Here is a 27,205-nt window from a genome sequence, read left to right as displayed (position 1 = left end):
AAGGTCTTCAGCAATGAATTGCAAATAAAATTCATGCCTGACCCCAGAAGCTGCCCCATTATCAGAGTAATCTCTGAAATATGAATATGCTTTTCTTGACTTTGAGGATAATGGCCCTTGTTTAAAGCAAGGTGCTTCTCTATCAGGAAGAGAGAAAGATCCAGATAAGCCATGTTGAATTGCTCTACTAAACAAGCCTGGCTCCACACCCAGGCAGAGTCAGAAAAAAACATGAAGAGACCATTTTGACGGATTTGATTAGAGTTGCTCATATAACATTAAATTACACTGACAGGACATTAAACACATTACACTCAGAGTGGAAAATGTAATTTTGCACAAAAAGGTTAAAATGTTAAATGCTTGTATACAGCTCCAAAACAAGCCACACACTCTGGATGTTTCCAGTGCTTTCTAGCTTCATTTTAATTACACATATAATGCGTTGCATGTTTTATAGTTATAAAGTAATGTATCATAATGCTTATTCATGGTTATGCCTTCACAAAATAGTGCATTACATATGAACGACACCAAATATTGTGTTATATATCATGTTATAATGCATTATAATGCAATATAATGATAATGCTTTACTGTATCATCCATTATTGGTTTAACCTTGCATAGGTGAGTATGACAAAATACAATAAATTTATTAAAAATATTTGTAAAAAATATTTATGAAAAGCATTCAAATTTAATTGTAAATCCTGAACAAAATCTTTAAAAAATAAGGTACAGAAGTCTATATTCTATACAGCAGAGTGACTATATTTACATTACACTACAGTTTCAAATATTACAGACGCAAATTTATTTGAACATACATGAAGTGTCATCCTTCCACTAGAAGATATTCAGTAACAGTTTCCTTTCTGAGTGCTGCATAGAGAGATACACAGTAGATGGTTTCATGTTGTACAGTGGGTGTAAATATGTCATGTATTTTAGTACAGCTGGAATGCTGTACTGACCAATCAGCATCCAGGACCAAAACTATCAATTTCATAATCTACAGTAAATACAAGTTTTAAGTAAAGTGTTATCAAATATGTAAAAATTGTCATGGGCACATAATCTATTCAGTTAATAATGTAGTGGTTAAAATAGCATATGTTGTTATACAATTCATATTTATATATACATTTTTTATTTTTTTTTACTAATAAGGACTGCATTACACTAGGCAAAGCCTAGGCAACACTGACCCAGAAAGTTTATGATCGCAAGTGGTGCGGGATTTACTTATGTAACAATATGCATGTTGATGTTTGTTGGGGTTTGGTACCAGTTACAGGCTTTTGTGCTGGCAGACAGCAGTGCCACGTCTCTGTAATTCCTCTCCGGCCTCTCATGCATAACTCCCCCTTCCTCACTGGCTCAGGTTCTGCTTAGTCACTGCCGTACTGTGGATAATTTATATTGGGTAACTGTCTCGTATTCTTTTCAGCTGGAGTTTCATGCCAGACTTTGTTTGATTAATTCATGTCTCTGTCACCATTGAGAATTCCATGTCAGAATTCTTCTTAATTTTTAAAATGATATGACAAAATACATATCTGTGGCTGCAGCATTAGCATTAGCTGTTACGCTTTTTTGCCTAAAGGTTGCAGGCTTGCCTTCCAGTGACTTTGGCTTACACCTGTTCTTTCTCAGGGTTGTTCACTGTGCTTTCTGATCTAATCTCAATCTTGTTTTCGTATTCCCACTAAATTAGCCAATTCCTCAAACCAGAGAGAACATTGCAGCCAAAACCAACATCATTTCACATCCCAAAAACAGCTTGAGGAACTCGTTGACCTTGTTTTAGACAGCTTGTTGGATGTAGTGCACTTAGGCCTGTGTCTTGCATCTGCATTTAAGCACCCAACAATATGTTCATCTCAGTATGTTACAGTATTCATTCAGGTTGTATGCATAAGCATTGAGTCCCTGCGTAGCAGCGCCACAGAAGCAGATCTATAAGTATAATTTATGTGCTCCAATTTTTGCTGTGCATAGCACAATGAATTCAGCAGAAAATAGAATGAAAATGCACCATAGACCTAATTATGTACTCAGTCTTTGTTATATAGTCTGTTTTTATGAAGCCACATAAAAATGGAGGGAATTACTCTGTTATGTGTGATGCAGATTCCACATGCAGTGACTGGCACACAAGCACTTTCTATTTAGCAGATCTGAATAATCCGCTTGATTTTAGCAGTTTATAGCTTCAGTTGGAAGTTTGGGTTTATTTGGACACTACATGCAAAAAAAAAAAAAGTTTTTCCAGTCACTAGTCAATTTTAAGATTTTAGGCTATTTTGCTTTTATAACTTTTTTTTCAGACTAGTGGATAGAAAACAGTGTCTGTAGATTTCAATTAAAATACATATCTTTAAAGGTCATTCTATCAAAATCTATTTTTTTTTAATGCACTGAGCCAGAAATCTGCACCAAACATACATACTCCAAACTTTACTGATTTATTATATATTTTCAATATTCTGAAGATTTTAACAGAGGGGTTTGTTCAAATAACATTTGCCTGATTTATATAACATTTTACTCTTTAAAGTATGGTTCAAATTTATATTTAATGGCTGTTGACAGCATTTTTGATTTATGAAGTGATAAAAAAGTACCTTCAACTCTAAAATGTCAACAAATTGAAACAAGAATGTGAACAAGAACCTGGCATTTTCAAATGTCAATTTTGCTCAGGAAATGTATGCTAATGAATGCATATTTAATTAGATCATGCGTATGTACCATAATTTATATATTTTAATATATTATTATTAGTCAAACATTACAACACATATACCAAATGCACAAGTAGAGTGAAACACTTTTATCACTGCATAATCAGCCATAGCATGAAAGTAATTATCAGCATCAGCCACAAATACTTTATAATAACTGTGCAATTGTAGTTATGCTGTGGCATAGGGCCACATAATTGGTGGGACAACTGGACAAACAGACTTTTTTGCAAAGGGGGCATGTGATTGAAGTGATGAAAGTTTTGTATCGGCCCAAGAATCGTTGCGCTGCTGCTGCTATAAATTGCAGATGCAGGATGTGTGAAACAGGCCTAACCTTGGATGAGAAAAGCATACCCTGCAGAGATACAGAGGAAAGCAGATGCCAGTAGAGCATGTTAGAGCATGTTACTCTTTGAGTTCCAGTTTGTATCACATAAATGTTATTGATGGGTCTCGACAGGCCACATCAGGGTGAGAGCGGTGAGGGGAAATATCTGGTAAGGATGACTAACACTGAGTCATCTGCATTTAGATCTGGGTCATAATAATTATGAAACATCAGTGTACATGTGTGAAAGTTTAAAAACGTGTATATCTGCTGTTTATAAGATCTGGGTCACAATGCAAGCTTTGGCAGGAGGCACTGCGTGTCAGGATGTATTTCCACTCCAGGTCTGACTATACACGGCAGTCTTTATTTAACAGCTGTTATTTTGTCTGCCAAACACGTTGTTTGTAGATTAAATAGATAGATCTGTTTGGTGGATGTTAGTGAATTCATGTACATTCAGGAAGTTCTGGTTTACAGATTCTATAATATTAGTGACGCATGGTTGCACACAAGAATCACGAATGTGTGGAAAACATGCAACATTCTCATCTGAGCAGTTTACTGAACTTTTAAACAAAATGTTTTTTTTTAGTATCATATTTGATACATCCAGCTATGGAGCTCAAATTTGGCAATTTACAGTTGTGCATTTGCTGATATGTATATGGGCAAAAAATCTAAATCAATGAGATCTTTATAACAGTATAACAGACAAAATGCATATAAATATCAGTTGTCACTCTATATTTCCCAGTAATGTATCTTAGTAAGATGATATTTAAATGGTTAGTATTATGATCAAATAAAACAAAAAAATAGGAGAGATATGAACATTGGCAGCTCTAGAAAAACAAGTCCTTTCTTCCAAGTAAAAGAGCCAGTAGACAAAGATCTGGTCTTTATTTGACCCTTGCATTCAGCCTTTGCTCTACACTGCACATGCATTGGCTGGACCAACCTGAAATCTACGTCATCTGGGGGTTTACCATTTATGTCTGATTTGAAAGATGTTATTGAAATGTACTGTAAGTTTGGAAAATGGGATTTGAGGTTTCCATATTTTCCCTATTGAGTTGAAGAGGAGCTGAACTTGCATGACTGAAAATAGCTGCTCAAGTGCAGTGTAACTAGAATTCAAAGATGGATTATGGATACCAAAAAATCTCAAACTGCCACAGAAAATGGTATATGCAGAAGGCTAGGTTCAATCTTGTCTCTTTTATCTGGGCCCTTTGTTTATTCAGATTTTTTGGTTTGCGGGATATGCTCATTGATGTGGGTTATGTTCCCTATTAGTAGCTTCAGGTTATTAGAAGACTACACAAACAGAAGAACAAGCCTGACAATACTGTGTGCTTTTTAATTTACTACAGTCTCAGGGGAAGCCCCTATCATTAAACAGTCTCAAAACTCCAGCTGAGATGTACAGCTGTCTGCAGTGGTGTTTAAGACTGATGGGATGTTTGATGACAGTGTGAGCATGCAATTTTTTTTTTCTCTTCATTTTAGAGTTACCAAACATCTTCTTTTTCCCAGACATTTCCTGGTTGGGATTTCTGCATTTCCTAAAATGTCTGGGTTTGGCTTTGTTTTTCTGTTGTTATACTTGCTGAAGGTAATGACTGAAGCCAAAAGCAGTACATTTTAGCTAATGTCACAAAAAAAGAAAGAAAAAGAGGACATATCAGCATATATGCAACTTCCTTAGACTTTACACATTTGTGTTTAATAATTTTCTATTTTAACTTTGAGTTTGAAGATTTTAATAATAGCATCCCCCAAATAAGAACATCTCTGCAGTCAAAATTGAAATGTCTAAATATCAGTTCGTTTGGTACAAAATACTATATCAAACAAAAATTGATCATTTTAAACAATAGCATAAGCTACTTTTTCAAGCAAAGTATTCTTTAAAAAGTAGCTTTAAAGAACGAATTATCTTCATAAATCCAATAAAAACCACTTCCATGCCTGTTAATTAAATCTCATCGTAAAACTGATGCAAAAAAATGGAAGTTAATTCTGAGAAAAGTTCTAGCTTCTAATTTGCAGATGTCACTTGTCATACAATGAGACTGGGACATTTCAATTGTGGCAAAAGTGTCCAAATACTTTATGAGGCCACTGCACATTCACATACCCGCCCTAAAAAAAATTATGTGAATTAGTTGGCTGGATCCAACTTAATTTGGGACTGATTGTTCTGTCTGTAATTCCCCTTTAAAGTAATTTTGGAAGCCCTGCTGGCAACATTCCACTCTCAATAACAAGGAATTCATGTCAATGCACTGAAAAGATAATTTGAAGATGATCTTTGCTCATTTGCAACGCCAGCATGCTACCCTGATACTGTTGTAACTTGCCTTATGTTCATCATATCTCTAAATAGGCCCCATTAGTGGAAATTTGCCTTTAAGGACACGTCTCCTAAAATCTGGGTCAGTTTTTGAATCTGGTATTGGTTAAGGCCCATGTAGTGCAGAAGTCTTGCACAGACACATCTTCCTGACTCATCAGAGCAAAGAAATAGTGGCCTTCAATGTTTTGCTGTTGGCATTCAATTGCTCATACAAATGAGGGTAAACATTTCTTGGGTAAACAGCGGATGGATTTGTCATTTAACTCTTTTTATGTGCGTACTTTTCCACAAGCTAGTCCGCAAACATTCGTGCTGGCAGATTTGCATTCAAAGCTGATCGATGCCAGTTCAAAGACATACAAGGAGTCTTGGCATCCTTCGGGGTGTTTAGCAGACAAAGTCTGGCAGACATGCAGTCGTCATTCATCCTGAGTTGTTTCAGCACATATTTGAAAGGGTTTGGTCTTGTCTTCCAAGAAAGCAGTCTTGCTGAGTTTTTCCATGATGGGGCAAGACACCAAAATTGGGTCAGACTCCTTATTGCAAAGTCTGTCTTTCAGAAATTCTGTGAAACAGTGATAAATGGATGATTTAGAGCCATGTTTTTGAAATGTCACGATGAATTTATGAATATGTCCTTCTGTGAGAAATACACGGCAATATTTTATTTGGAATCTTCAGGGCACCGTGTTCTGGCATTCACATCTTCTGTATTAGAGTGATGCCTGCCTTGCCATGTTGTGGAAGTGATTCTAAAAGCTAAGATTTGGCAAAAAGGTGCCTGTCTGTCAATATACATGGAGCCCAAGTCAGAAATTTCTAGACAGTCAGTTTGACCCACTCCAGGGAGACTGTGACTTTGGAAACGCCAGCCCAATGCATGGGATCTGATTTACGGTTGCTGAGAAACAGGAAGTGCCAGTCGAAGATTCCTGCTCTTTCTGGCAGAGCATGGGAGTTTTAAAGGGCTCAGCTGGAATTGATTTTCTCTAGATGGAAGGAAGTTTTGCTCATAACACGTATCCATATCATGTGTCCTTTGAGTCAACAACCTTTTCAAAACAACGGAATTCTTTACAGAAGAGTTGTCTCATCCAATATTGTGTTTATGGATGTTGTTTGGATCAGGATAGTTGCATAGTTGTTTTCTCCTATTTTTAACCAATTTATCCATTGAGGCCATACTAAAATACAGTCACTCTAAGACAGAGAGAATGCCATTAGAATATGTATGGTTTTCCTATCATCTTTATGGGTGTGCTGAGAGGACATCTTCAGCATTGAAAATAATTACATCCCCAGGATGCCTTTAGACAGCATACACTGAAGATTTAAAGGAATTGTTTACCCAAAAATCTGAATTCTGTCATTATTTACTCACCCTAATGTCGTTCTGAGCTTCTGTCATCTTTGAAACACAAATTAAGATGTTTCTGATGAAATACAAGGGATAGCAATGCAACTACCACGTTCAAGGCCCCAAAAGGTAGTAAGGACATTGTTAAAATAGTCCATGTGACATCAGTTTAACCTTAATTTTATGTTCACATGATACAAATTTCATTTGAACATTAGTGCCATGCTCTATTGTGATGAGTGAATAGAATGTTAAAGATGAACTGTTTTTACCTGATTTTCTTTCACATTGTAATTTTTAGCTAATTGTATTAATTCTAATTAGATCTGGCTCATTTTTGACAATCATACCCATAATTTGAACATAGTAAAAGGGTTAAAAAACAGTCTTTTAAAAAGCACAGCAATTCCCAATAACCGCTTTCTTGGTAAATGGGACATCTTGAGGCTTTTGAGCACACTGTCATGGGCTAAAATTTCAGCAAGAGACAAACAGACACAATACATCAGTTCAGATTGGACCTATATCGAGGCTGAGTTGTCTGAAATTAGGCCAGTCGTTTTGCCCTGTGGAAACGGTCCTGTAAAATCTGACTCATGAGTTGGGATAATTCATCTTTGTGTGTCTGGCAGGGGTTGTTTGTTTTCTTTTCTCTGAGAGCTTTTCTAAATTCACTTCAATGATCCACTTGTAAAGAGATTAGAGGGATTTAATGAAATAGTCGTCAAATCCGTTTCCACTCTTACAGGCGACGCAAGCTGATTAAATCGCCCTGTAGGACGATCAATGAACATTATGTTTTGGTTAGTTGACTGATGGGAAATGAAACTAAAAGAAAATAGACTCAGGATTAGAGGGTATGAGAAAGCAGTATTTGTTCGCCAAGCACCTCAAATGGAATATTTGTATTTCAAACAATATATATTCAGCTATTTACAGTTGTAGGCCTACATATATCAAATTTTATATAAATATAAAATAAAATAAATTGTAAATAAATAAACAAACAAACTAATTAAATTAAAAAAACATCTAGTTTTTAGAATGGAATATTTGTATTGTCTATTCAAACAATATATTAGTGTCATAGTTGGATGCTTATATAAAATTCTATATAAATATTAAATTTAAATAATAATGAATAAAATACAATAAATGTAAAACAAACAAACACACAATAATAAAAATGGATACCACAACCAGAATGTAGTAGATATTATTATGAGAGTTAAAAAACCCATATCTTTTAGAGGGGGACATTTGTATTGTTTGTTCAAACAGTATATTGATGTCAAATTATGTTGTTAAAGTTAAACGCCTACAAAATTCCATATAAATATTACAAATAAAAAATAATAAATAGTGCTGTCAAATGATTAATGCAGTTAATCTCATCCAAAATAAAAGTTTTTTTACATAATATACGTGTGTATACTCTGTATATTTATTATGTATACATAAATACACATATGTTTATATTTTACAAATATTTACATTTACAAAAACAAATTTTTAGAATGGAATATTTTAGTTTTTTATTCAAACAATATATTAGTGTCAAACTATGTAGAGTTGTAGGCCTATACTATATAAAAATCTTTATAAATGTTAAACATAAAAATAAGGAATAAAATACAATAAATGTGAAAAAATAATAATAATACAATCATATTTAAATAATACGATGTAGTATAATATGTATATTTAAAATTATTTAAATAATTAAAAATAGATGCAATTCTACTCCACTTCCAATTTCACAAGGAGCCATTGATCGTCATTTGCTGTCCCTCATCCCCTCATGTTTGTACATGATCACCTGATCATCTTTCACCAATTTGCACAGTTCAGCTCTTCTGCTGGTACAATCAGAACTAAATGTCATTGCCCTATACTTTTTGAGTAACTCTCAGCAAGGAGTAAAGTTTAAGACCAATGAGGAGAAATAAAACCTCATCGTTAAATACCCCATCAAATGATTTGATGAATGTTATTTTCTGTCCTACACTGACCTATTTCCAATTGAAACAGGAAGTTAGAAGCATGAGCATTGTTACAAGCATGTCGGTGATAAGTGGTATTTAAAATGTAGGAGGAGGGCACGATTTCACTAATATCTCTTTCTGTTTTATGCTGGTGCAATAATAAGTGCAGAGGACGACTCATGTCTTTCTAAGACAGTTCGAACAGGTGCAGTGTCAGAGAAACTAGAGAAGGGATGGTCGGTACATATAACATAATGTTTTACATTCAAAAGCACATATAATTTGAAGACTAAATTTAGCAAGGCCAAATTTGGTGCAGGACGCAGCCTGCTGGCTTTAAGAGCATGATTGTAGGCTGTCAGATGCAGTCAGAGGTTGTGGGAGTGAGTGAAGGAGTACAACAGTAGCATGTTATCTTTAGCTAAGCATTGATTGTGCATCTGCAAACAAGACCGAATGGAATGCTCAGCAGGAATTCTCCCATACTCCCTCCACTCGCTTTCAAAAATATGGGCTTGTTTTCTCTGTATTCCTGTACCCTCTGTTAGGGTTTCAGTTAACCCTTAAGACCTTCTTTTGTCTTATAATAATAATAAAATTATTTGATTATTATAATCATTATTTGATTTTACACTACAAATTTAAATACCGAAAATACCATTTCAGTTTTATTTTAAATAATTATGCAGCCTCTTTATTCATTTTAATTTCTGTTGCACAGTACAGGAGGAGTTACATGGAAAAAATGTTTAGCACTATATATTAGGTATAAGCAATAGTAACAGTAATGCTTGACTTAGCACACAGATAACATGTTTGGCAAATGTTGTTCCAGCTTTTCTGAAAATCTTTTTTTCCCTTAATAAGAATACTATCATTTCTATTCCAGCATCTGGAATTGTCCTTGGGCTACAAGCTGACAGCTGTACATACCAGTGCACACGCAGAGAGATAACTGTATGTGATGAGGGCTTTAGAGGTTCATCCTGTAAAATTAATACTTTTAATACAGTCAGTAATTTATTTTTATTCCTTTTTTTTCAGATAACACGTCTGAAATGTTTTGTGAGTTTCAACAGATATGTTTTCCATCCAGGCCCAGCTTGATGATATGAGCAGCCTCTTCTGTTTCTTGCTGCTCTTTTGTCTTCATTTCCTCCCTCTTTTTTGTTGCCAGAAGGGGAATGGTGTTGAAATCTCAAGACTGGAAAGGGAGGATCTAATCTGACTCAGAATGGTGTCAACCATACAGCTGCGGCCACCGCAGGCATTAATTGCACTTTGATTTATTATTTTTTTCCAAACAACAAAAAGTTCACAGTCTGGTGCATAACCAGGATTTATCGTTCCATGCAATTCCACACATAAAATTAATGAACTGTAGTTCACTTACTTGATCAGTTGCACAGATTTGCTTTGTTAAAGGGGTCATCAGATGCAAAATTCACTTTTCAAGTTGTTTGAACATAAATGTGTGTTGGAAGTGTGTGTACACATCCATCCTATAATGATAGATATCCACCCAGTGTTTTTTTTTTTAAACCCCTATTTTAAAATCCCCTTTATCAAATCAAGGTGTTTTGAGATTCCTGTCAGAATGACGTAGTTTTGTACAGGCCCTCCCACGATAGTTGATTGACAAGGCCGTCTTACCTTAGACCCACCCTGAGTGAGCTGAGAGCTGTCTGCCTGCAGGGGAAGACAAGATGTCTCCGATTAAGCGATTGAGGTGTTTTGTTGTTGAATGTAATAATGAATAAAGCAGTCATCATTTACTCCCGACATCTGAGCCGCTGAAGATGCAGAGGGTTAATGATTAACAATCTGCCTAAATGCGTCTATGTTCGCGCAAATCATTCGTGATCCAACTTCATCTACAGAAGAAATGAGTATAACATTTTTTTATGAATCTTTGCAAATCACCTTCCCTAATATGTGCTAGTTAGCCTGTTTCGCAGCAAAAGTAAACAGTACCCCATGGAAGAGATGGGCGGGGTGAGCAGAGCTCATGAGCATTTAAAAGGACATGGACTTAAAAACGGCTTGATGAAAACAGAGCTGATTTTGACAGGGTAAAGAAGGTGTTTTTTACACTACCATTGAGAAATTTTAGCCAAAGTATGTTATAGATTTTTCATTAAAACCCTAAAGAATCATATACATTTTTGGAAAATGGGCATCCGATGACCCCTTTAAAAAGAACCTCATCTTGCATTGCTTTTGCACAGAACCAGAAGGTCAGCGTTTGCCTGGTTTGTTTCAGAAATAGTCATGTATTGTAATATAACAGCTGTTATAATATTACAACATAACATCTGAATAAACAGAGCTATGAGAGTTTATCATGGCTGTGTCCTGAAACCTAAAATATGCAGTCAGTATGTCGAGGTAGAGAAGCATCTGAATTAATTGTTTGTGTATAAAGGCATGTTCACACTTGGCAGGTTTGGTCTGATTTAAACTATTCTTCTGTTTGTGTGGTTCAGTTGAATAAGTGTGAATACTTCCATCCAAACCTTGGTGCACACCAAACATGGAAAGAATTAAAATGGTGTCTATGTAGTTGAAAGAAGAATTCATAAATGTTCATCTATTTGCCCCCGTTTTCTATTGAGAAGTCAGAAAGACTTCTCAATAGTTGAGAAGAAAGTTGAGAAGTGCAAGCTTCTAGTTGCTCAACTGTCTTAGGTCTTCTTTGTCACATCTTCCTCTTTATGATGTGCCAAATGTTTTCTATGGGTGAAAGATCTGGACTGCAGGCTGGCCGTTTCAGTACCCGGGTCCTCCTTCTACGCAGCCACGATGTTGTAATTGATGCAGTATGTGGTCTGGCATTGTCATGTTGGAAAATGCAAGGTCTTCCCTGAAAGAGACAACGTCTGGATGGGAGCATATGTTGTTCTAGAACTTGGATATACCTTTCAGCATTGATGGTGCCTTTCCAGATGTGTAAGCTGCCCATGCCACATGCACTCATGCAACCCCATACCATCAGAGATGCAGGCTTCTGAACTGAGCGCTGATAACAACTTGGGTTGTCCTTGTCCTCTTTAGTCCGGATGACATGGTGTCCCAATTTTCCAAAAAGAACTTCAAATTTTGATTCGTCTGACAACAGAACAGTTTTCCACTTTGCCACAGTCCATTTTAAATAAGCCTTGGCCCAGAGAAAACGCCTGTGCTTCTGGATCATGTTTAGATATGGCTTCTTTTTTGACCTATAGAGTTTTAGCCGGCAACGGCGAATGGCACGGTGGATTGTGTTCACCAACAATGTTTTCTGGAAGTATTCCTGAGCCCATGTTGTGATTTCCATTACAGTAGCATTCCTGTATGTGATGCAGTGCCGTCTAAGGGCCCGAAGGCATCCAGTATGGTTTTCCGGCCTTGACCCTTACGCACAGAGATGGTTCCAGATTCTCTGAATCTTTGGATGATATTATGCACTGTAGATGATGATAACTTCAAACAATTTTTCTCTGAGAAACTCCTTTCTGATATTGCTCCACAATTTTTCGCCTCAGCATTGGGGGAATTGGTGATCCTCTTGCCATCTTGACTTCTGAGAGACACTGCCACTCTGAGAGGCTCTTTTTATACCCAATCATGTTGCCAATTGACCTAATAAGTTGCAAATTGGTCCTCCAGCTGTTCCTTATATGTACATTTAACTTTTCCGGCCTCTTATTGCTACCTGTCCCAACTTTTTTGGAATGTGTAGCTCTCATGAAATCCAAAATGAGCCAATATTTGGCATGACATTTCAAAATGTCTCACTTTCAACATTTGATATGTTATCTATATTCTATTGTGAATAAAATATAAGTTTATGAGATTTGTAAATTATTGCATTCCTTTTTTATTCATAATTTATACAGTGTCCCAACTTTTTTGGAATCGTGTTTGTATATGACATTATGATGCCTTACAGTCACTCTAAAACCAGTTTCACAAGAAAGTACCTTTATACAAAAACTATGATAGACTCACTGGAAAATCTGCCTTTACCAACATTCCTGCAAATCTATGCCTTTTATTGTGGCCAGCCTAAGGCACACCTGTGCAATAATCATGCTGTCTAATCAGCATCTTGATTTGCCACACCTGTGAGGTGGATGGATTATCTCGGCAAAGGAGAAGTGCTCACTAACACAGATTTAGACAGATTTGTGAACAATATTTGAGAGAAATAGGCCTTTTGTGTACATAGAAAAAGTCTTAGATCTTTGAGTTCAGCTCATGAAAAATGGGGGCAAAAACAAAAGTGTTGCGTTTATAATTTTGTTCAGTGTAGAAATAGTTCACACAATCAAAATTTGCTGAAAATGTATTCACCGTCAGGCCATCCAAATGTTTTTGAGTTTGGTTCTTGGATGGCCTGCTAATGTGTACATTTTAGTTTATGTGTAAACTATTACTTTAATTAATAATTGTTTAAATATTAAACAATTTTAAATAATTGTATTTATTTGACCAAATAAATACCATAATAATAATAATATACCGAAGAACTTATTTTCATTAGACATTCTTGCTTTTTTACAAAATCTTTAGGCCTTAATTCTGTTTTTAAAGTATAATTTGAATCAAAGGATGAATTATGGCTTTAGACAATGGTGTCAAAATCTGTATGTTGTATTTTATTTCATATTGCAGATGAAACTCCCAGTGCTGTTGTTGGGCCGGTCAGCTGATCTGAGACCAGGCGAGTTTGTGGTCGCTATCGGCAGTCCGTTCTCCCTTCAAAACACAGTGACCACAGGCATCGTCAGCACCACCCAGAGAGGGGGCAAAGAGCTGGGCCTGCGGAACTCTGACATGGACTACATCCAGACAGATGCCATCATCAATGTGAGTTAATCAAACACTGCGTACAAACAGTTTTTCGGCTAAATGGGTCAGTAACATGATGCTTAGTTTCATTTGTACTACTAATAAAAAAAGATACTTGACTGTAACGACATCTTCTGTAATGAACATGTAGTGAAGGCAAAATATGAAAAGACTGAATTAAAATCAAGTCTGCTTTATTGTCAATTCTTCCACATGTACGGCACATACATACAGAGAAATGAAATTGCGTTACTCTCAGACCCTTGGTGCATACAGTTAACATTAAACACTGACAGTAGACGTTCAAATACAGATAAGAAAATTTAGCAAAATCTTATTGTTTCCTCTGTTCATGATATTTCTATTCTTATGTTATAACTAACCATGATTTATCCTAAAAAAATTAGTTTTTAAATATAAATTAATACAATTAGGTTGACTCAGTGATGGTAAATAATACTTGACTTGAATAAAAGATGTTAATATTTTATCAATCTTTCATTTATCAGTGTTCACTATAAAAGAGCTATTTCTACCATGATTTAGACTATAAAATAATGTAATTTGTGACTTGAATAATAATTTAGAATAATTAAGATTTTACAACTTTTAGGTTATTTTTTCAGTGTATAATTTACAATTACACTTAGAGGCTTTTGAATCTGAACTCTTCATATATATATATATATATATGCACACATACATTGAAAAAAAAAATGGTAACCTAATAATTAACCTAATAATTTCAAAGATTAAACCATGATAGGAATAATTTGGAATATATATATATATTATTATTTTTATTTTATTTTTTAACATCTTATTACTTGTAAAATATATGTTTTCTATTCTATTCTATACGAGAGCTCCTTATTATCACATTTTCATAAACCCAAACTCTTTCTGTGTTTCAGTACGGTAATTCAGGAGGGCCCCTGGTGAACCTGGTAAGACTTTTGTTTTTTGTTATTATGCCCTTCACATATGTAAATAATGAAACAGCTTGAGTCTTATTTTTTACTTAATTAACAGGAGTAATAGAATGCAGCCAGGGTTGACAATGTTTATAGCATGTTTTTATGAGCCTAGAAACATATATTGAGAGAAGGCTCTGTGTTGAATCAGCCGTGACCATAAACACATGTGTTCATGCATAATGATCAATGGCGGAAACATCCCATTGTGACAGGAAGACGTCTGTGCATGCAGATGTGCAGTGTGTTTGTGTGAGTTCACATTTACATTTATGTCTTGCTTCTTGTGTCTGTTGCTGTAGGATGGTGAAGTGATAGGAATCAACACGCTGAAGGTGACAGCAGGAATATCCTTCGCAATTCCTTCTGACAAGATCCGACAGTTCCTGGCCGAGTCTCATGACAGACAGGCTAAAGGTCAGGGGCAAAATGATGGATTAAATGTGCTAAATCTGAAACATTTACTCTGTTAGAACAACATTTACAATCAAAATTTCAGAAAAGTATCGATCAATAATTTCTCATATTTGTTTTCAGGAAAAACAATCACAAAAAAGAAGTATATCGGTGTAAGAATGATGACATTAACCCCAATGTAAGTCACAAATGCATTGCATGTGCTTACTGAATACTGTTGTGTGTTTGTAATTATGGAAAGATATTTAAATCAATTGAATCAGCCATCTAAACAAAACTTTTCAAATTGTATTTTCCATTATACAAATACATAACAGAAACTGGATACCAGAAAACATGATATTTATGTCTGTACTGTATCTGTCACTCACAGACTTGCTAAAGAGCTAAAGGAAAAACAGAGTGATTTCCCAGATGTCACCTCTGGAGCGTACGTCATTGAAGTTATCCCCAAAACACCAGCTGAAGTGTAAGTACCCCATCGCATGTAGCCACTAGTTTTCCACAATACACCAAGAATGAAGTCAGGTGGTTGGATTTTTTTTTTCTTAAATTTTGTGCACTCAAACCAGATCACAATTGCATTGCCATTTTGCCATTTTATGCTGTCCAGCAGTTTCATATGTGATGCTATATTTACCATAGATGCTCTATTTGAATCCATAATGGTTTAAATTGACAGTTTCCAAAATGGTCGTCTTCCTGCTGAGGCAGCAGTGTTTCTCTTTTTTTTATTTCACTTAGAAGTTAAAAGATTTTGTAACTAAAATTAACTTTGGGATTTCACTGTGTGTGGGTGAACTTTGAATCACAAGTAGTCCACACAATTTTTGCTTATATGAGATGATGTGAACAGTACATAAGTGGCCACTTCCTGTCATTGTGGGTTGCCAATTTAGTATACGAGTACAACACATAGGAAGAGTTTGTGGCAAGAATTTACAGAAAATTACCATGAATTACAGTATAATCTGTTACATGTAACTTTCAAATTCAACTAGAGCCGACTCTCTTGGGAAATGGTGCCATAAGTATATGAACATTTCTGAAACTCTGGGGTTTTCGCAGGATTTTGTGGAATCAATAAAGAAACTGATGTCAGAAATATCAAACCATCCAAACCCAACACCCAGTCACACACACACACACTCACACAAATCATGTATGTTTTGTTGACCCTGGTTACTCTGTATCTGATTTGTCACCTGTGTAAATAGCATGTTTGTTTGCATAATAAAAAAAGAAAAAAAAAGAAAAAAGAAATATCAAACCATTTTTAGATTTAAAAAACAAAATAGCAGGTTTGAACAGAAAGTAGAGGGCTAAAAAATCTGAATGCCAAAAGCATGGCGTATTCAATGAATTATTTTTCAAATATTTTAGTTTAATGTTACATGAATATATTATCATAATGAATTACTGATAAATACTGAAAGAGAAGCTTTAAACTTGTGTTTAAAATATATCTTTTATTAAATATTATGTCAGAAAAATCAAACATTTTTAAATGAGAAATGTCAAAACATAAGATTGAACAAAAAAGTGCAGGGATGATTAGAATGAATATTTACATAAAACCATATCAGTACTAAACCAACACCTAAGCACTTAATGATAATGAGCCAAATATATTCTGAAACAGAGGAGAAATTTGTGTCTCACTAAGTAATCAAACTTAAAGCGGTCATGAACTGCCTCTGTTTTTTTATTGTGTACAGTACCCTGAGGTCCACTTATAATGTTATCAAGATTTTTAAATTTTTACATAATTTAGAAGTAATAAGCTATTTTCTGACCTGTTTTTGACCCCTCATCTGAATGCTCCGTTTGAATGCATGGCGGATTGTTAACTCAGAAGTTAACGCTCACTGCTATCAGTAGATCAGAAGGAAGGCAATGAAAAGACTGTGTTTTTTTCTATAACTTGGTACTGCACAGCGTCTTGTTGCCATCTTTTTCGTTTGGTTTCTGCATAGACCTGCGTGTTCGCTTCTCTCATAAACACCACGTGCATGAAACAGTGGGGCGGGGCTAAATAGGCAGCGATGTAGAAGCAGGCGTTTATCATTTTCTATGAAGGCGGTGTTTAGCCACACTATTACATCATAGAGTTGTCCATACCACAAGCTGTCGTTTTGGCAGACTGGCTTCAATATAAGCTGTTTTTAGACTAATGAGAAACTTTTGAGTTCTGAAACTTACAAGATGTTTTTATAGTACAGTGACCTCTTATATGTCAAAAGATCAAGGGAATTTTGGATTCTCAGTTCATGACCCCTTTAAAGTTAGCTTAGACATAATGACATCACCTTCTAATAAAACCTAATACTGTTTTGGAATGAGAATCCAATAATGTGAAGCCAATAAAAGCACAGTTAGAACAATTAGGGCAGTTCTGACTTAAAATTAGGTCAGTTTTAACTGCTTCCTGTTTTGTTTGCCAGTGGCGGTCTGAAGGAGAGTGACGTCATAATCAGCATTAATGGTCAGAGGATCACATCAGCCAGTGATGTCAGCACGGCTATAAAGAAAGACGACAGTCTGAAAACAGTGGTAAGACGCGGCAATGAAGACGTCATCCTCACAATCATTCCTGAGGAGATTGACCCTTGACCTCCCTCATGCTCACCCATGAGCTGGTTCTCAGACTTTTACTGAGTGTGTGTCCGGAGCCACACTCTTTCTAGAAACCATAGTGAACACTTTCCAGTCCTACCATCAACCAACCTGAATATTGTTTTCAGTTTAGAACAGGAAATGTACTTTCTCACTTTATTTCCCCATATCTTCCAAGTCATTTTCTGTTTATTCATTAGTATACCATTTTAGAATGAGCCCTTTGTAAATAGATATGAGAATTTAGTGCTGGCTAGTTCACTAACACTCCGAAATGTATATAATTATGCTGTTCCAAAACATAGAAAGCTGCCTAAGCTTCAGATGAGCAGAATGATTCCATTCAAGCACATAAATATTGATTATAATCTTATATTTTATTCATTACTGAAAAGTATCTACTAAAATAATTCAGTGTAATTAAAAATTGTTTTACCCAATTTTGTGTGCAATTTATTTGTATGCCTCCCTTATGAAAATTAACCATGGTTTTATAATATTAAAAAGTGAAGTAATCATGTTTTTTTGGTAGACTGATTACCATTTGTATAACCACAGTTTTACTCCAAATAAATTATGGTTAGTGTAGCAAAACCATGGCTAATTTGTGGTTACCATGGTTTAACTACAAGAACCGTGGTTTTATTTTTAGTAAAAACCATGGTTCATTTTCGTAAGAATTAATCTGATAGCACATTTATGTTGTGTAGATGTCTTTTTGATGTGCACTTTTCATCTGGTTTCACCTGCAATACGTCTGTCTCTAAAACATTTCCTGTCAGATCTTAAAAATGATGTAGAAAATGTCTTGATGTTTATGGTTTAGAATGTACGAAAAGAGGTGTGTGTTATCTGGGTAGAGTATTTTGCTGTTAGATTAGCAAAATGTTAACGGCTAACTACTGAAATCTGTTGTGAGTCCCGGTGAGGGAAACTGCATGCAGAGTTGCTGCCTATGTGTTTTCAAAATCGGTCATGTATGGCGGGTAGTTCACTAGGTTTTGGAACAGACATTATATCTCGTCCTTATGCAGCCTATACATCAGCAAAGCATCATGAAATTTTGTTGTCTGTATTCAGCTTTCTACATATTTTTTATATTTACACTCAGATCTCAAACTTGACACCATTTGAAACAGAATTGTGGGCCAGTAGAGGATGACTATTATCTTGGAATACCTTCTCTTCCTTAAATGTGTGTCTGTTTGTCAGACGGCAATTTCCGACACAAAATTAAAGAATGTTAACATTTTTAAACCGTTACAGTGTCATACTGTTTGACTTCACAATTATCAAGAACTAATGCATTTTTAAGGGTGATTTGAGTGAAGCAATACAACCAGTAAGAAACAATCTAGTAGAGAATATTGAGGAAGTGAGTGCCCGGAATTGCTCTATTAACATTCCTGATAGTTTATTAGAGGTTTTAATAGAGGTCCTGCTGTGTAGATCTGGTGTCTTGAGGTCTGATCCATTCTTTAGCAATTTGTCATGTCTGTACCAAAATGAATTTCAGTATTCTTCAGTCTTGAATGGATTTCATGCATGATTTCATATTAACATAACATCTTTTCTTCGTAGCATTAATGATTCATAGTGTTTCATCAATTATATATCAGACCCATTCTTTTTCAACGTCTGCTTCACCTCACAAGCCTGAAATAGTTTGGACAGCGAGGGACACATAAAACTCTGACTGAATATTATTGCTCTTGTAGAGTTATTCTCCAAAATCATGCCAAATTGCTGAGCTCACTGCTGGAGTTCTTCTAGTACATATTGGTCCCATCTATCACAAATGACCTCAGAACTCACTTAACATGGTTTTCACAGCAGTACCTCCTCCTGGATCAATTAACCAATCAGAATTTGCAATGTTAGGGTTACACTCTCAGGAAAAAGCTGTTACTGGGGTGGCACCTACTAATATGTACCATTTAGGTATCACTATGTACACTTTAGTTACAAATATGTACCATCACATTACTAAAATGGATACTTTAGAGGTAAATAATCAGGTACAAATATATATGTTTTGAAGGGGTACAATCCCAGTGATACCTTTTTTTCTGAAAGTGTATAGGGTTAGTACTAGAAATAAGTTGAATACAACCTGAATTCCAGAAATGTGGTGATGTTTTTTTTAAAATTTGAATAAAATGAAAACTAAAAGACTTTCAAATCACATAAGCCAATATTTTATTCACAATAGAACATAGAGAACATAACAAATGTTTAAACTGAGAATTTTACACTTTTATCCACTAAATGAGCTCATTTCAAATTTGATGCCTGCTACAGGTCTCAAAAAAGTTGGCTCGGGGGCAACAAAGGGCTGAAAAAGCAAGAAATTTTTAAAAGATTCAGCTGGGAGAATATCTAGCAACTAATTACGTTAATTGACATCAAGTCTGTAACATGATTAGCTATAAAAGGGATGACTTCAAGAGGCAGAGTCTCTCAGAAGTAAAGATGGACAGAGGCTCTCCAATCTGTGAAAGAGTTTGCCTAAATAGATTGTGGAATACTTTAAAAACAACGTTCCTCAATGTCAAATTGCAAAGGCTTTACAAATCTCATCATCTACAGTGCATAACATCACTAAAAGATTCAGAGAAACTGGAGAAATCTCTGTGCATAAGGGACAAGACCTTTGTTGGATGCCCGTGGTCTTCGGGCCCTCAGACGACACCGCATCACTCATCGGCATGATTCTGTCATTGACATTAATAAATGGGCCCAGGAATACTTCCAGAAACCACTGTCAGTAAACTCCAATCCGCCGTGCCATCTGCAGATGCCAACTAAAGCTCTATCATGCAAAAAGGAAGCCATATGTGAACATGATCCAGAAGCGCCGTCGTGTCCTGTGGACCAAGGCTTATTTAAAATGGACTTTTTCAAAGGGGAAAAGTTCTATAGTCAGACGAGTCCAAATTTGACATTCTTGTTGGAAATCACGGACGGCGTGTCCTCCGGGCTAAATAGGAGGGAGACTTTCCAGCGTGTTATCAGCGTTCAGTTCAAAAGTCAGCATCTCTGATGGTATGGGGGTGCATAAGTGCATACGGTATGGGCAGCTTGCATGTTTTGGAAGGCACTATGAATGCTGAAAGGGATATAAAGGTTTTAGAGCAACATATGCCCCCCTCCAGATGACGTCTATGTCCTGTCAGCGGGACAATGCAAAACCACATACTGCAGCTATTTCAACAGCATGGCTTCGTAGTAGAAGAGTCCAGGCGCTGAATTGGCCTGCCTGTAGTCCAGATCTTTCACCTATAGAGAACATTTGGCACACCATTAAATGACAAATACGTCAAAGACACCCACAAACTCTTCCGCAGCTGGAAACCTATATCAGTCAAGAATGGGACCAAAGTCCAACATCAAAACTCCAGAAACTCATAACCTCGACACCCACACGTCTTCAAACTGTTTTGAAAAGAAGAGGCGATGCTACACCATGGTAAACATGCCCCCGTCCCAGCTATTTTGAGACCTGTAGCAGGCATCAAATTTTAAATGAGCATATTTTGTTCAGTTAAGAATTTGTTATGTTATCTATGTTCTATTGTGAATAAAATATTGGGTAATGTGATTTGAAATTATTTTAGTTTTAATTTTATTCAAATTAACAAAAAAAAAAAAAAAAACATCCCAACATTTCCGGAATTCGGGTTGTATTTATTCATTTCAATTTGATTTTATTGGCGAGTTATGTTTAGGATTTGGATAAGATGTGGGGTTTGATGTTTATAGGATTATTAGGGTTATATCTAAATATTTAATGGAACATTTCTAGACATGTTTTCATAAACCTGTGATACAGGTTTTATCCAATAGAGCTTGTATTACATACTTGTACCCTACTTAAATCTGAGAAAAAGATATCCAGGTGCATCTCAAAAAATTTGAATATCGTGAAAAAGTATTTTTTTTATTGTAACATTTCAGTGAAACTTTCATATATTCTAGATTCATTACATGTAAAGTAAAACATTCCAAAAGTTTTTTTTATTTTAATTTGGATGATTAGAGCTTACAGCTCATGAAAGTCAAAGGATTTGCCAAACAGAAAAGTTCAAGTTCTTTAAAGTATGTTTATTTATGCACTCATTACTTGGTCGGTGCTCCTTTAGCACAAAAATTCCAGCATCAGTGAGGTGTGGCATGGAAGCGATCAGCCTGTGGCACTGCTGAGGCACTATTGAGCCTTCAGCTCGTCTGTATTGATGGATCGACTGTTTATCATCTTTCTCTTGAAAATATCCCATAGATTCCGTATGGGGATAAAGTCATACATGTTGGCCAATCAAGCACAGTGATATCAAGCTCAGCAAACCACTTGGAAGTTTTGGCACTGTGGACAAGTGCTAAAGTCCTGCTGGAAAAGGAAATCATCATCTCCATAAAGCTTGTCAGCACATGGAAGCATAAAGTGCTGCAAAATCTCCTGGTAGACGGCTGCATTGACTCTGGACTTGATAAAACACAATGGACAAACACCAGCAGACGTCACGGCACCCCAAATCATCACTGACTGTGGAAACTTCACACTGGACTTAAAGCAGCTTGGATTCTGTGCCTCTCCAGTCTTCCTCCAGACTCCAGACCTTGATTTCCAAATGAATTGCAAAATTAAAATGTATCTGAAAAGAGGACTTTGGACCACTGAGCAACAGTCCAGTTCTTTTTCTCCCAAGTGTTTGAATCAGCTTTGCTTGACAGTATTCTCAAGCTTGCGGCCCTCCCTGTTGCTTTTGCACCTTTTCCTACTCAATTTCTTCCTTCCAGTCAATTTTACATTTAATATACTTTGATACAGCACTCTGTGAACAGCCACCCCTTTCAGTAATGACCCTCTGTGACTTACCCTCTTTGTGGAGGGCGTCAATGATTGTCTTCTGGACCACTGCCAAGTCAGCAGTCTTCCCCATTATCATGGCTTCAAAGAACAAGAGATAACCGGAATTTATGTTATATACGGTCATTTAATGAAGCTCAAATGTAAATATTCTAATATTTTGAGAGACTGGATTTTTGACTTTCATGAGCTGTAAGCTCTAATCATCAAAATTAAAACAAAAAACTTTTTAAATGTTTTACATGTAATGAATCTAGAATATATGAAAGTTTCACTCTTTGAAATGTTACAATAAAAAAAGAACTTTTTCTACTAATTACTAAAATTTACTAAAAACTAATTTTTTGAGATGCACCTGTATATTACATTTTAGCATTTGAAGGTTTGAACAAAATATAATTATAAAGTGAATAAATAAATTAAGCCACACTGCTTGCAACCAGCAAACCTCCAGAAACCTCCAACTTAGCCATGCTATTCCTCAAACTCAAGATTATGGTGGTACGTTCTTTTATCATATATCTGTAAAACATCAAGCCTGGAAAAACGGTCCTTCCATTATGATATACAGAAAACAGAAAACATTTTCAGTGATGTGCTGCCCTCATTTGTTGGTTTATTGGAGGCACAATATGATGTAACTACAAGCAGGAGCATTATACACTCCAGGCATTATGTAAAAAGGTACAAAAGTCTTACTCAATATGTCTCTAAAACAAATTGTACTCAGTATGTCTTTTGGTACACAATTTGCACAAGCAGAGTCTAATCCACTGCATTGAGTTCATTAAGTAAAATAGGGGATGCTTTTCTTTTTCACTTTGCAGGATGACTTCAGATTCTGGACTTGAGTAACAGGGCGGGTTTGTATTCATTTCCTCTTTAACATATTATCTTCGGTTGATCTTGGAGGACACTGACTGAATCTTGGGTCGATCGCAGGTCAGAGATTAAATATAAAACTTCAAATATGAGATGGAGACAGAATTAGGTCATTTAAAACTCCCAAGTCATTTTACTGGCACTCTGCAATATAATTATTGTTAAGTGCCTTTGTCTGTGGGGACTTATTCTGTCAAGTTTGACTGTTAAATAATTCTCAGAATTATTACGTCACACATCGTCAAAACTTCCATTTGAAACATTACAGCCTCTCTTTTAAAGAAATGAAGACATGTCTGATTCATATTTCATATTTTTAGATGGTAATTATTTCTGTCCTTTCTTTCAGCTCAGCGCAATGACAATTCTGTAATGCAAAACAAACCAACAAACAATAAATAAAAACCTAATATATACATACATATACAGTATATATATATATATATATATATATATATACATATATATATATATATATATATATATATATATATATATAAAGCAGAATATATCTTAAGTTTGATGTTCCTATTTTTCATCCATGTAACAACTTTTTTTCCACTCAAATTTTCTAAGAGTCCCAGTCTGAAATCCCCTGCCCTAATGAATATAACTTTCCCCAACAATATTTACAAAAACCTGATCATATTTTTATTTATACACATATTTAAACACTTCATATTTGAATACTCTTAATGAAATAGAGGTTTGTTACTGAATGAAAGACAAATTCCACTCAAATACTGATTTATCAGTGATCAGGTTGTGAGAAGCTTCAGTTTAGATACTGAAGTATGGGCAAGAAAACAAACATCATACATATTAAATTGGTGATTTTTTAGAGTCGTGTGGATGCACTCAAACTAGGGATGGTGTATTTTTGTAGACCACAAGCCAGAAATGAGCTAGGATTTTAGCACTTCTGGTTCCATCATCCTTTTTTGGTTAAATGCCTAAAATAATGTCTGTGGTAAACACAAGCACAATATATTTTTATGTTTCATTGTACCACATAAAATACATCAGCAGGGCTCCAGACAAAAAAATCGAGTAAGGAGCCATTGGCTCCTATAAAAGAAAAACTTAGGCGCCAAATTATTTTTTTAGGTGCCACAGAATAAAAGTGGTTTATTTTATTATTATCATTTTATTTTTCCCCCCTATTTTAACATTTCAATCATTTTGTCATGTGTTTATGTCTTATCTTTTCTAGGCTTATCAGCATTTTAATCCATCTTGTAGATGATCAGGTCAACCGAGGGACTAAGGTTCACTTAAAGTGTGAATTAAATGTCTTTTACAACTTGAAATGTACAGTCACAAAGAATTGTTCGTTACACAGAATCTGTACCAATATCATGGACCATAAGCATCACTTGGCAACTGAGTGCAGTGCATCCTATAAATGTTGTCACGTCTTTCACACATTCAGTCTGTTTTTCTTCATTAGTAAAATGCAATTTTATAGGAGGAGTTGAATCATGTACAACACAATAAGTAAAAATATTAATATGCAACAGCGCATGAATATAGCAAAACGCTCCTCTTTATAGTTATTTTTCTAGCTGACTGATGAGTTTATGGACACTGAGTGGTTATTCTGAGGTAAATGTATTACAATGCAATGTTTACAAGCTTTATACATTTCCTCAGTTTGAAACAATGAGCTTTTACATAAAACATTTCAGTAAGTTGTACTATAGGCTTTCTTATTGCCTACCTTTTGATCATGTTCATTTCATACTATAGTAGTAAATCGAAATATATAATGGGTTCACTTGCTGCTTTAACTGAGGTGCTAAAGAGATCGCGCCTGAGCATTAAGTGCGATACTCTCCGCTCGCACGACCCGGACGCATACACGGACCGTGTGGACGCGGGGTACTGGTGTTTATATTACCGAAAGTGTGCGCTTGTGGTCCGCATTAAAGAGCACCCAGACCGCATCATTTGAATTTCGTAGCATTTTAAAGCTGATACTGTGTTTATTAAAAAGTAAGACAGCACAAAGCTTTTTGCGATTACTGGATGGCAAGTGCGCTTCAAATAACAGGAAGTCCATGCATTAACAGAACACAGCATATAGACTTAAGATCTCGATAAGAAGATCGACCGGACAAGTGTAAATGCATCTGGTTGTTGAAACCACATATGGTAATTACTCCTCCCATAATATTAAAATAATAGACGTGTGAGAGCGTTTTATAGGCTATATGGCATGTTATAGTCAGATATGACAGCGCAATGCAATGAGTTGATGAGTAGAGGAGTATTTCTTCAGCAAGCGACGCGCAAACTGAATGAACCTGAAAGTAAGCCGCAGACGCTCAACACACAATCTTCTTCATTAAAAGTAGCGAGACTAGCCTATCTTTCCAGTGCTGATGCCGCGCGCTCTCTTGATATTGAAATTAGCTGATAATTAATAAAATTATCCGTTGCTTTCATTGACGTGAACTCCGTTATATTTGCATATGAAGCGGGAATTGAAGAACGGATTTATATCCGTTTTGCGAAGACACATTTATGTGGCCAAGTGTAAATGGGGAAACGTTTTAACAAATCATATAGATATCCGATCAGAGAAAATGCATGAAGTGACCAGGTGTAAACAGGCCCTTTCAGGTCTCTCTCACTGCGTTCAGCAGACTGTGTGCGGCAGAGACGAGGACTGTTTTATAAACTCTTTTCAGTAAAACTTTGATGCGCATCGTCTTATGTAAGTTTAATACGTGAACATAACAAAAGATGTGAGCGCAAAACAATCGGGAAAAAAGTCCTTTCATGCAAATTATATATAGTCGCCAGTGGTGACCTCAGCAAAAACTTCACTCGCAAATTAATATTTTTGGTCGCAAATGCGACCATTTTAGTCGCAGTTTGGAGCCCTGATCAGTCATACCCCCTTGTGATTTCAAAATTAAATAAACAAAAATTAATAAATACAAGCTTTTGTCTTGAAAAAGGCAGTTACTAAAAGTGTCTAAATGGGACAAGAGGTTGTCAGGGACGATAAAACTTCATCATGCCAAAGAGGAAAACTCATCTACTCACTAATCCACTTTCACAGCCCCATGGATTAATCATTTACAGTAAGTTTTATGATGGGTTTAGAAAATTAATAGGGTCAAGTTTAATTTCAAGCTGACTTTAAGGCTGTTTACTTGTGCTCAGTCCATGAGCGCTTACATGAAGTGTTACAGCAACACGACTTTGTTGATTCAGTTGGGCCGATTTGACTCTGGTCCATGGGGAAACTGGCGTTGGTGTCAGCACAAAAACAGCCACTGTTCATCATCGGTACCACCTCCACTGCTGACCCACTTCTCTGTGGTTACAAAACCCCTTCTGAAGTGGACATCTCTGTTGGTCATAAGACAACAACAGCTCACTGTTTGAACAAATCTGCTCATTGAACATCACTGTGTTGTAGACAGGAGACACCCATGTCAATCTGGGTTGAGTCTCACATCAGACAAGGCCAGGGTCAAAATGCCAACATGGTCACGGTGGAAAGTTACTCAAATGGGTCAAAACTGCTAATTTGTAGTGCTTTTGGTTAATTTTGTCATTGATTGACGCAAAGTTTCCTGTAATGCGGAGTTTGTTCATTCAGCTGTGTTTTCTTTGCTTTTCCTGAGTGGGGCAACTCTCCTTCATGGTTGATGGGCGACTGCCAAGAATAGCACAAGTTCATGTTCATAGGATGCATGAGAGGGTAACTTGTAGTAAACGTAGACATGGTTTTCCGCAATGCAGGCTTTGAGACAACTAAAAGTTTATGAACTACTCAAAAAAGACGAGGTTAATGAGAGATGCCAGAAGAACCAT

At 35.9% G+C, this 27,205-nt stretch overlaps 1 protein-coding gene across 1 annotated transcript in view; it reads left to right on the top strand.

The window, feature by feature from the left end:
• The window catches only part of LOC306857778 (serine protease HTRA1B), a 33,572-nt gene extending 13,768 nt beyond the window's left edge, over window positions 1–19,804 (top strand). Inside the window, exons 4-9 of the mRNA XM_079397910.1 lie at window positions 13,442–13,636; window positions 14,533–14,565; window positions 14,895–15,009; window positions 15,130–15,187; window positions 15,383–15,478; window positions 17,454–19,804. Coding sequence (XP_079254036.1) covers window positions 13,442–13,636; window positions 14,533–14,565; window positions 14,895–15,009; window positions 15,130–15,187; window positions 15,383–15,478; window positions 17,454–17,622 — 666 coding nt within the window. The 3' untranslated portion in view covers window positions 17,623–19,804. The remainder of the gene's footprint in view (window positions 1–13,441; window positions 13,637–14,532; window positions 14,566–14,894; window positions 15,010–15,129; window positions 15,188–15,382; window positions 15,479–17,453) is intronic.
• Window positions 19,805–27,205: the final 7,401 nt, after the last annotated feature.

This window comes from Barbus barbus, assembly GCF_936440315.1.
Source record: "Barbus barbus genome assembly, chromosome: 38".
Taxonomy (NCBI): domain Eukaryota; kingdom Metazoa; phylum Chordata; class Actinopteri; order Cypriniformes; family Cyprinidae; genus Barbus; species Barbus barbus.
The sequence above is the reverse complement of the archived record's forward strand: the minus strand, read 5'-3'. Positions and strand labels throughout refer to the sequence as shown.